Consider the following 11,782-nt stretch of genomic DNA (forward strand, 5'->3'; position numbering starts at 1 on the left):
GTATTGAATTTTTTTAAAAATGTGACAAGGTATGATTATAATTCACTGAAATAGATGCCAACATGGTATTAAGTTTCACCTAAATTTCTAGGATTAAAAAGCTTACATATGAGGTCTAATTCTAGATTTGACTCTCAGTAGTACTCAGTTGTGTGTAATTTTTAGATACATCTTTAAGTGTAACTATTAGGTGTTCTTTTTTTCTTTTGAAAGATTTATTATTTGAAAGGCAGAGTTAGAGAGAGGTCGATCTTCCATCTGCTGGTTCACTCTCCAAATGGCCACCACAGCCAGGGCTGGAACAGGCTGAAGCCAGGAGCTTCTCCAGGACTCCCATGTGGATGCAGGGGTCCAAGGATTTGGGCCATCCTCCCTGCTTTCCCAGGCACATCAGACGTGGAGCAGCCAGGACATGAGCCGGTGCCCATCTAGGACGCTGGTGCTTTAGGCGGCAGCTTACCCCGCTACACCACAGCGCCAGCCCCAGATGTTCTTTTGACATAGAATCATACAAACTTCATACTGGAAGGGACCTTTGAGATGCCAGCTTCAACCAGTCCATTTATAGGTTTTGAATCCCAGGTGTGCCACCCCTCTCCACCCCTCACACACACACCCCAAAAAACATACAGCTGATGGAAAGCATGCCAGACCCTTTGTTCCGTGCTACTTCCCTTGTGTCACGGGGCCTCACAAATATTCCCAGCACGCCTGGCATCCCAAGGGGATTTCTCTCTTCTAGGGAAGGATCAGAGACGTTCCTCTGCCACTGGACTGAGGAAGGGCTCTCAGCTGGAACTGAGATTAAGATTCCCCTTTACAGTTAGTAGTGAGAGTGCTGCGTGTGTAGTCAGCAACACATGCAGGCCACACTTAGGGAAATCTGAGAACCTAACAGTATTTGACATTACTCAGAATAAGCTCCCAATTCCAAACCAGTCTAATCGTTTTAACTTAAATGACCAATTCATAAACCAAATTTTTGAAGGTTACCAATTCATGGGCAAGTGAAATCCTTGATGGATGATAATGTTAATATTCAGGATGTGATAATGTGGCATCGCTTGGTTCATAGTTCAGGTGCTAATTTTGTTTTGGTTTGAATATAAAATAATGAAGTTGATAAAGTATCAATGAATGAACAATATTCAGCCTAAGCCGAGAATATATTTTTGTGATACATCAACATTTTCTCAGTTATCAGAAAATTTTTAAATGCTCTTAAAGTTAATTGAAAAGTTTGTTTTAAATGATGATATAACTTCTAAAAGTATGTTGAGGAGCAGAACAATAGCAAAATAATTATTTATTGACATTAGTTCTTTGTCCTTGAATGTGAAAAATGTGTATTCTTATAGGGAAGAATCCCACAGATGCATACCTTGATGCCATGATGAATGAGGCTCCAGGCCCTATCAATTTCACCATGTTCCTCACTATGTTTGGTGAGAAGTTGAATGGTACCGATCCTGAAGACGTCATCAGAAATGCTTTTGCATGCTTCGATGAAGAAGCCACAGGTAAGTGCTGTTTGTTTTTGTGCAACCTCATTATGAAGTTTATGAAACATTTTTTAGAAAATTTAATTTTTCTTTAAGATGGCTTTATTGATTTGAAAGGCAGAATTAACCTAGAGAGAGAGAATCTTCCATCCCCTGCTTTACTCCCCAGATAGCTACAATGACCAAGGCTGGGCCAGGCCAAAGCCAGGAGCCAGGAGTTTTTTTCTAGGTCTCCCATGTGGGTGGCAAGGGCCCAGACACTTGGGCCATTTCCACTGCTTTTCCCAGGCCATTAGCAGGGAGCTGGATTGGAACTGAACAGCCAGGACGCAAACCAACATGCATATGGGATGCTGGCATTGCGGGCAGCAGCTTGACCGGCTATACCACGATGCCAAGTCCTTTAGAAAATTTTTTAAAAAGTAACAAAATACGTATTTTTTAAAAAAGTTATTATTTATTTGAAAGGCAGAGTTATAGAGAGGCAGAAAGAGAGAGAGAAGTCTTCTGTTGCTGGTTCACTCCCTAAATGGCCACAACGGCCAGAGCTGGGCAGATCCAAAGCCAGCTTCTTCAGGTCTCCCATGCAGGTGTGGACTTGAGCCATCATCAGAGAGCTCGATTAGAAGTGGAACAGCTGGGACTCAAACCGATGCCCCTATGGAATGCTAGCACTGCAGGCAGCAGCTTTACCCACTATGCTACAGTGCCGGCCCCCAAAATATGGATATTTTAAAAAGTGAATAAAAGGCAACTGTGTTACTTAAAACAAGACTGGATGACCAAGAATAGCTAGTACACAGATATGTAGATCATGAACTACATTATGTAGTATTACTTTTATATTGCTAATCTGAATTCAGAAATGAACCATTAGCGTGCCAGGAAGTATGCATGACTCCCTTCTTTCTCTTGCCCTCCAGGCACCATTCAGGAGGACTACCTGAGAGAGCTGCTGACAACCATGGGAGACCGGTTTACAGACGAGGAGGTGGACGAGCTCTACAGAGAAGCTCCCATTGACAAAAAGGGGAACTTCAATTACATTGAGTTCACACGCATCCTTAAACATGGAGCGAAAGACAAGGATGACTGAGAGAACTTTAGTTAAAATCTTCTCTTTAATTGTCTTACACTATTCTATTTCTCAGACACTTCCCCCACCCTCATAGAACCTGTTGCATGCAGCTTAGTTTCACAGCTTTGCCCTTTTTTGATGTATTTATTCCAGACCTTTCTGCCACTTAGCACTTGTATAATCAGACTGGAAATGGGGACAAGGTTGTAAATTGTATTGAAAAAGAGATTGCGAATAAAAATCAACAAATGTGAAAGCCTAGGAAATATATCCGTATTTCTGATTTTGGTGGATTTTTACCTTTTTATATAATAAAAATGCTATTTTGAAATAAAAATTATGCTGACTCAAATGGAATATAATGGCAAGTTAAATAAGTGATAGTTGGGGGGGTAGTCCTTTCTGTAGGTTTTCAACTTCATGGAATTCAGATTTCATGGTGAAATTGGTTTCTCACATATGGAATAGTGTTCTTCAGAACCTTTAATTACATGTTAGCATTGTATGCTATAAGCCTTTGTTTTTCATACTTCCAGAACTAGATGTGTAAACTCTAAAGTGATAGACTGTATCTGAGGAATCATTAACATTTTGTTGATCTAAAATTCTAAGATGAAGCAAAATTCTGAAGAATACTTATTGAACATTCACTGTATGCAGAGCATTGCAAATAATGTAATTTTCATTGACTCCTCCCAGTAGCTTCAGGAGACAGGTTGTCTTTAGCCCTGTATTTCAAGTGGGGAACTGAGCTCAGAATAGTTGTGTCATTGATCAAAGTCACAGTAGTGAGAATTGAAGGTAATTTCAGGAAATTCTGTCTCAGGTTAAAATGGAAGACAGAAGGTTATAAACAAGACTATTATATGTGGTGTAAACTATGGAGAAGGATGGGAAGGCAGACAAGGCTGCTGTGAGTGCATTTAAGATCTCACGGCTATGAACTGGCACTGTGGCCTAGCAGGTTAAGCCGTAACCTGCAGCGCCAGCATCCCATATGGGCAGCAGTTTGAATCTTGGCTGCTCCACTTCCAGTCCAGCTCCCTGCTAATGCACCTGGGAAAGCAGCAGAGGATGGCCCCAATCCTTGGGCCCCTGTATCCACATGAGAGACCTAGAAGAAAATCCTGGCTCCTAGCTTTGGCCTGGTCCAGCTCCAGCTGTTAGTAATTTGGGGAGTGAACCAGTGGATGGAAGACCTCTCTCTCCGTCTTTGTCTCTCTCTCACCCTCACCCTCACTCTCACTCTGTAACTCTGCCTTTTAAGTAAATAAATTTTAAAGATCCTTAAGGCTGAGAAGTATGAAAAGAGAAAATTTTTTTTAAAAATCCATTTAATTTCCAAACACTGTTCAAAACCTATTAGCCCTCCTAAAAGTGTCTTTGGTATTTTATCTGATTAAAATCAACATATTTATGTTTAATATTTGTGCTTTATAGCTTGATATAGTAAGCAAATTTGTACTCACTTGCTATCAATTCAGGCTTCCTTTTTTTTTTTTTTTTTTTTTTTTTTTGACAGAGTGGACAGTGAGAGAGAGAGACAGAGAGAGAAAGGTCTTCCTTTGCCGTTGGTTCACCCTCCAATGGCCGCCGCTGCAGCCGGCGCACCGCGCTGATCCAATGGCAGGAGCCAGGAGCCAGGTGCTTTTCCTGGTCTCCCATGGGGTGCAGGGCCCAAGCACCTGGGCCATCCTCCACTGCACTCCCTGGCCACAGCAGAGGGCTGGCCTGGAAGAGGGGCAACCGGGACAGAATCCGGTGCCCCAACCGGGACTAGAACCCGGTGTGCCGGCGCCGCAAGGTGGAGGATTAGCCTATTGAGCCACGGCGCCGGCTTCAGGCTTCCTTTTTAAAAAAGTTTTTTCTTGGTTACTTATTTGAGAGGCAGATGGAGCTCGCATCTTGTAGTTCATTCCCCTGTTGCCTGCAATAGCCCCAGGCTGGGCCAGGGCTAAAGCCAGGAGCCTGGAACTCAAAGCAGGTCTTCCATGGGTAGCAGGAACCTGACTCCTTGAGCCATCACAGCTATCTCCTTAGATCCACATTAGCAGGAAGCTGGAGTCAGGAGTCAGAGCTGGGCATTGAACCTAGGTACTTGGATATGGGCTTCCTTTTAATCATCTTTAAATTCCAGTTATCTAGTACAGTGCTTTGCAATTTAGTTGAGTTTTTACATTTATTACCTAATCCTTACGGTCCATAAGGTATTCCTACTTTTTCTTGGTAGAGCTGAAGTTTAGAAATGCTGAATTTTCTGTCCAAGGCCCCACAAGTACAAGAATCACAAGTGGCTCCTGTTTGAACTTCGAAGCTTAAAGTCAGCATGAAGTGTTTCTGAACTAACTGTTTAAGGATGGAGAAAAATGCAGTGAGAGAATCTTGAACATCATTACACCACCATTTACCAGTCGCCTGATGATGTGCCAGGCATTGTCATGAGAGTTGATACCTGGAGGCAGGACAGACAGGGACACTGCCCTCACGGGGCTGGGGTTGTGTAGTGAAGAGCTAGACAATACGCAGTATCAAGTGAGAATGTGGAGATGAACGAGGGCGGAAGGCAGAGGGTGGTCGGGAATGGCCTGAGAGGTAAAGCTGGGATCTGACTAGGGGGATCCCATGGGAAGATCAAGGTGAGTCTGTCCACTCAGGGCAGGAGCATAGAGATACAAGGATGATTCTAACATAGAGACTCAAAAGTCACAGGGCTTAAGCAAGAAGGAAATGTGAATTAGGTTTAAAAACTCAATGTAGGGGCTGGTGTTGTGGTGCAGTGGTTTAAGCTACCCCTTGTGATGCTGGACTCCCATGTGGGAATGCAGTGCTCATTTGAGTCTGTTTCTTCCATTTGGCATCCAGGGATCCAGCTTCCTGCTGATGTTCCTGGGAGGCAGGAATTGACAACCCAAGTGGTTGGGTCCCTGCCACCATGTGGGAGACCCAGATGGCGCTCTGGACTCCTGGCCTCAGCCTGGCCCCGTCCTGACTGTTGTGATCATTTAGGGAATGAACCAGTGGATGGAAGATTCTCCCTCTCTTTCACACTCCCTTTGAAGTAAATATACAAAACTTAAAATTCAGAAAAGCAGGAGAAGAACTGTTAGGAGGCCATCACCAGTGAGGGCAGCTTGGACTCACATAATGGGCAAGAAGCTTATCAAATGCCTCTCCATGTCCTACTTCTTTCTTACCCTCCAGCTCTGTCTTGCTACTGTCTTTGGCATCTGCATTAGTTTATTGCTTTGCTTAAGGCCAGACTTGGGAAAAATGGCAAGGTGGGGAGAGGGAGGAGGATATTAAAATTAAAAGCAAAATATGTAGTTTTTCCTTGAATTCCTTCTGTTTACCTGACACACACTTTTCATCTGGATACTCTACAAAGAGCCTGTAGGAGTACAGTGCCGGAAGGCACATAGGCCAAGTTCTTGTTCCTCTTCTGTGTCCAATAAACATTAGCGATGGCAATGAAGATCCTCTATTTAATGTCTTTCTGAGAACCGCATAGTGATCTCTTAGGGAGGTCGCAGTGAGGGTGTGTGTATGTTGAAAATGCACTGAGTACTTACTCTGTGCTAAGCATGTTGCCCTATTGCCCTTTGAGGTGGGTGTTATTGTTATCCCTGTTCTACAGATGGAGCACTGAGGAGCAGAGAAGTAACTTCCCAAGGTTACACAGCTGGTGGGCAGTGGATCATATTTTGAACCCAGGCAGCCTAACTCCAGAACCTGTTCTCCCAGGCAAATGGTGATTACACACTATTTTTTTTAACCATTGTGGAGCAATTTTAAAATCATTCATTATTTTGTTTGACCCTCAGAACTCTAGGAATTGGCCAAGGTCAGCAATGCTGTCCCATTTTACAAGTGAGAGTACCGAGGGCCTGGTTCTGTGGTACAGCGGGTAAAGCCACTGCCTGCAGCTCCGGTATCCCATATGAGTGCCGGGTTGAGTCCCAGCTCTCCCCTTCCAATCCAGCTCTCTGCTATGGCCTGGGAAAGCAATGGAAGATGGCCGAAGTCCACGGGCTCCTGCACCTGCATGGGAGATTGGAAGAAGCTCCAGGCTCGGCTTCTGATCGGCACAACTCTGGCTATTGTGGCCAGTTAGGGAGTGAGCCAGCAGATGGAAGACCTCTCTGTCTCTCTGCCTCTGCTTCTGTAACTCTGCTGTTTAAATAAGATAAATATTTAAAAACAAACCCAAAAACCAAGTGAGAGTACTGAATTCCCAAAGTGCTATGGTTTGCTTATGGGCTTTCCCTACCCAAATTCATGTTGAGGCTTGGTCCCTAACATAGTGGCGGTGAGAGGCGCTGGGACCTATAAGAGGCCCTGGGTGAAGGATTCCGCCCTCAGGAAGGCCTTCATGCCCTCACAGGGGTGGGCAAGTGCTCGAGTGCTCGCTCTGTCAGGACTCTGCAGGCTGTCACACAGTGAGGTCAGCCCTCGGGTCTTCCTCAACACCTGCCCTTTTGCTTTCCACCATGAGTTGAAGCACCTGGAAGCCCTTGCCAGTGCTATGTTCTCCAGAGCCATGAGTTGAAAAAGGCCTCCTTTCCTTTGAAAACTGTCATCATAGCAAGGGAAAATGGACTAAGAAGCTACCTGGCTCCCTCCACTTTATTTATTTGTTTAGTTAGTTAAGCATTTATTTATTCAAAAGGCAGTGTTAGAGAGAGTTAAGTCTCATCTACTGGTTCACTCCCTCAAATGGCTGCAACAACTGGAGCTGGGCTAATGCAAAGCTAGGAGCCAGGAGCTTCTTCTGGATCTCTCACGCGGGTGCAGGGGCCCAAGGACTTGGGCCATCTTCTACTGCTTTCCCAGGCCACAGAAGAGAGCTGGATCAGAAGAGGAGCAGCTGGGACTCGAACTGGCGCCCATGCACTGCAGGCAGCGGCTTTACCCACTAAGCCACAGCGCCGGCCCCCTTCAGCTTCTTTAGCCAGTATACGGCATCTTTCTGTCCAAGATAGCATGCTTCTCAGTAAAAGTATAATTTCCTAATTAAACGGACCCAGTAGTCTGATTGTGGTATCTTAACATATGTGTATATTTTTAATATTCTTCTCCCTGAAAAGCAGTTATTATGTCCATGTTGAGTCTCAAAACGTATAGAAGAAGCACTATTTATGAAATACAAACATCCACTACTGAGAAGTCTGACATGAAAAAGCCCCCATCTGGGAAAATCTGAAGGAGGATGTGAAGGTTTATCATGCATTTGGAAATTTTGAGGATTTCTTGAATGGAAAATGGTGACAATGGTATATTGCACACATTACATTCAGTGCTTGGTCTATTCGATAAATTTTTAGTCACAAGTTGTCAGTTGCAATTTTAGAGACAAGAATTAGAAGGGTCACTAGGTGGCACTATTATCCTTTGAACTACAGTAAATCCTTCCATGATCAAAGCAGGCAAATTGGGAGTTTGCAAACATTAATCTCAACAATGCTGCAACTTTGTCAGAGTTGTTTGTTGAAGTGCTGATGGGGGCCAGTGTTGTGGCATAGTGGGTTAAGCCACCACCTGCAACGCTGGCATCCTGTGATGCTGACATCTCATATGGGCGCCGGTCCTTGTCCTGGCCACTCCACTTCTGATCCAGCTCCCTGCTAATGTGGCTGGGAAAGCAGTGGAGAATGGCCCAAGAGTTTGGGCCCCTGCACCCACCTGTGAGACCCGGATAAAGTCCCTGGCTCCTGGCTTCAGCCTGGCCCTGCCCCAAGCTGTTGCAGCCATTTGGGAAGTGAACCAGTGGAGGGAAGATCTCTCTATCTCTCCCCTCCTCTCTCTGTAACTCTGTCTTTCAAATAAATAAAATAAATATTTTTTAAAAATTTAAAAAGAAAGAACCAATGAACATTTTACAATAGTGGAATTCTTACTATTCTGTGGATCCCACATTTAGGGAGCAATCTCTAGAAATCTTTTTTACAAATACCAGTGGCAAATTACACTGGCCTGCCTGCCTTCCCTCCCTTCCTCCTTCCTTCCCTTACTCTGTATCGCCCTCACTTCCTCGTTCCCTTCCTTCCTTGGTCCCATCCAGCCTTCATTTCCAAATCCGCTGAGTGGACAGTACCAGAATCTCATCTAGGCTCTGGGTGCTTTAACACTGAAGTAATGACTTTTTTTTTTTTTTAAAGGTTTACCATTTACTTTTATTCATCTGTAAAGCTGAGAGGGAGGGGGAGGGAAATAGCTTTTCCATCAGCTGGTTCACTTCTTAAATGCCTGCTAGATCTGTTTATTCAATTCTTACTACTTAAGTGACACTACGGCGGAGTGTTGAGGGTGATATGAAAAGCAGTCTATCCTCCCCAAGAGTGTTGCAATGCCCAGCGCTAGGGAAGCATGGACTCAATATTAGTTCCCTCCCTGAACCAGAGCCCCAGCCAGAGTTGTTCTGGGACCGCAACTCACAGAAGAGATCAGAGACAGTTTCTTACTAATGCTGGCTCTGCCGATGCAGCTGGCGCCTGTGTTCTCAGCCCTGCTGTTGTTTGCCTTCGCGCCAGCCAGTGACACAGCTACTGTCCCAAGCAAACACACAAAAAAGAAAACATCCTCCATTTTAATGGGTTTACATGGAAAATATCCAAGATTTCTTGCTTGTTTTAGAGATAAAACAATTTGCTATGGGGGAAGACGAAGGTTCCAAATCCCTGGAGTCTCCGGTGTGGTAGCATCTCCCCGTGGAGGCAGAGCTGGCCGCCTCACCAGGCTCCTTCCGGGCCTCTGCCGTCTCCTCCTCCCCCAGAATGTTGGGTGGGCAGTGGGACTGGCCTGCTCTCCCCACATCCAGAGCTTTCCTTTTGTTTCTAAAATGCCCTTGAGTTTGACACTGACCCCATCACCATCGCCACCTCCTGCCAGCAAGAGTTTTTACATCTTTAGGACCCAAACTGTGGATGTCGATATGCAAAGACAAGACTGTCAACAGAGAAGCAACCAGGGAACAATGCCTATGTTTGTGGGAATACAGAGTGGTCTCGGAAGACAGTCATCCCAGCCAAGTTTAATCAGTGATTCTGAGGAACTCTTCCCAAGTGTAGAAGGTTAGTGTCTGAGTCTCTCTCCCTACCCCACTCCAGTCTTAGTTCCCAGCTCTAAGGTTTCTGTGGCACATTCCTTGGACTTTATCGCATCCACTGTTTTTGTTGTGAAAATTTGAAAAGGGTCAATGATCCCACCAAGGCAGGAACCCTGTTATCTAACAGACCGGCTGATCCAGAAACCTCAGTTGGCTGGCGGGCCATCCCCATGTGCTGCTGGGGAGAGCGGGGGAGGAAAACCCAGGGCCAGCCCCCGAGGTGCATGTGGAGCCTGGCCCACTAGCCTGCACTATTGGCCAGGGGCTGAGAAAATAAAGAAAAGCGCAATGCAGGCCGGCGCCGCGGCTCACTAGGCTAATCCTCCGCCTAGCGGCGCCGGCACACCGGGTTCTAGTCCCGGTTGGGGCGCCGGATTCTGTCCCGGTTGCTCCTCTTCCAGGCCAGCCCTCTGCTGTGGCCAGGGAGTGCAGTGGAGGATGGCCCAGGTGCTTGGGCCCTGCACCCCATGGGAGACCAGGAAAAGCACCTGGATCCTGGCTCCTGCCATCGGATCAGCGCGATGCGCCGGCCGCAGCGCACCGGCCGCGGCAGCCATTGGAGGGTGAACCAGCGGCAAAGGAAGACCTTTCTCTCTGTCTCTCTCTCTCACTGTCCACTCTGCCTGTCAAAAAATAAAAAATAAAAAAAATAAAAATAATAAAATAAAAATAAAAAAAAAATAAATGAAAAGCGCAATGCAAATGGATGCAATCAAATCATTAAAAAAAGAAACAAATGCAAATGTGGTGTTCTTGCTGGTCTTTTCTTTGCCGTGTGTATCCAATTTTTTTTTAATGTGTGCATGGTTTTTGTTGTGATGCTCTTCCTTTTCACCAGCTGTGTTCCACATGTCTGTCACCTTCAGCCCTTTGCTTCTTTTACTAGAATATATCAAAACAGACCTCAGTTTTGAAACTCTCCTGTGGCATGTTTTCTTTTTTTCTTATTTGGAAAGATCTGTTTGATTAAGAAAATATAAAGATATTGCTCTACTTTCTTTGTAGCTGGGCTAACTTGGAAATAGGCAGCAAAATAGGTGACCTCACACAGGCCAGGAGACTGAGGGAATTGTAGGCCTGGCTATGGAGGCTGGAGGTACAGGTTTGGGGTAGTAGGTGGAGTCAGGCCAGAGCCAATCGCATGTTCCAGACTTTGGGTTTCATTGTGTTATAGAGGCCAGGAATGACAAGAGGGTATAGAAATCTGTGTCCTTAGTTTAAAAGAATACAGAGTCTGTTATATATTAATGTTAGCCATCGCAAAACACACCGAACACCGGAGTAAGGGAAAGGGTTTATTGGGGAACACCCAACAGACCGGAGTGAAGGGGCGGCGAAGGAAAAAGAGAGAGAAAGAGTATAAGAGAGGAGAGCCAGAGGAGAGGAGCTAGTGAGGAGAGAAGATAGAGCAGAGAGACGAGAGATGAGAGGAGGAGAGGAGCCAAGAAAGAGAGCAAAGAGAGAAGAACCAAGAACCAAGAGAGCACACGTTCAGGAACAGGCCCTTTTAAAACTTCACCCGAGGGCGGGCAGGGAAGCAGGAGCAGCAAATCCCATTAGGATGGGGGTGGAGCCTGGCTCAGGTAGCTGGGCCATGGGGCCACCTGGCTAAAACTGTGCCAGTTTCCTAACAGAGTCCATGCTGTGTTCAGAAATCTACTCATACATATTGTGTGGAAAAAAGGCATTCAGAAACCAGTTACTGGGGCCAGTACTGTTGCGTAGTGGGTTAAGCCTCCCATGTGAGGGCCGGTTCGAGTTCTGCCTGCTCTTCTTCTGATTCAGCTTCCTGTTGATGGCCTGGGAAAACAGTAGAAGATGGCCTAAATCCTTGGGCCCCTGCACCTGCATGGGAGACCAACCTGTAGCTCCTGGCTCCTGGCTTTGGATCAGCCCAGCTCCAACCACTGTGGCCATTTGGGGAGTGAACCAGCAAGTAGAAGACCTCTCTCTCTGTCTCTCCCTCTTTATGTCTGTAGCTCAGCCTCTCAGATAAATGAGTAAATTAAAAGGAAGAAGCAGCAGCAGCAGCCGCCGCCACCGCCACCAGTTACTACTGAGGTGGGAATTTGGTAACTCTGGGGCAGGAAGTGAGAGGTA

General features: G+C 45.7%; 1 protein-coding gene across 6 annotated transcripts in view; it reads left to right on the forward strand.

Annotated features, from left to right (window-relative positions):
* LOC100345591 (myosin regulatory light chain 12B) overlaps nucleotides 1-2,917 on the forward strand; it is a 28,883-nt gene extending 25,966 nt beyond the window's left edge. For all 6 annotated transcript variants that reach the window (XM_002713599.5, XM_070050423.1, XM_008261116.4 and 3 more), the window contains 2 exons: nucleotides 1,359-1,520; nucleotides 2,426-2,917. In XM_002713599.5, coding sequence (XP_002713645.1) covers nucleotides 1,359-1,520; nucleotides 2,426-2,598 — 335 coding nt within the window. In that variant the 3' untranslated portion in view covers nucleotides 2,599-2,917. The remainder of the gene's footprint in view (nucleotides 1-1,358; nucleotides 1,521-2,425) is intronic.
* Nucleotides 2,918-11,782: the final 8,865 nt, after the last annotated feature.

The sequence above is a fragment of the Oryctolagus cuniculus genome, chromosome 10 (assembly GCF_964237555.1).
Source record: "Oryctolagus cuniculus chromosome 10, mOryCun1.1, whole genome shotgun sequence".
In the NCBI taxonomy this organism is placed as follows: domain Eukaryota; kingdom Metazoa; phylum Chordata; class Mammalia; order Lagomorpha; family Leporidae; genus Oryctolagus; species Oryctolagus cuniculus.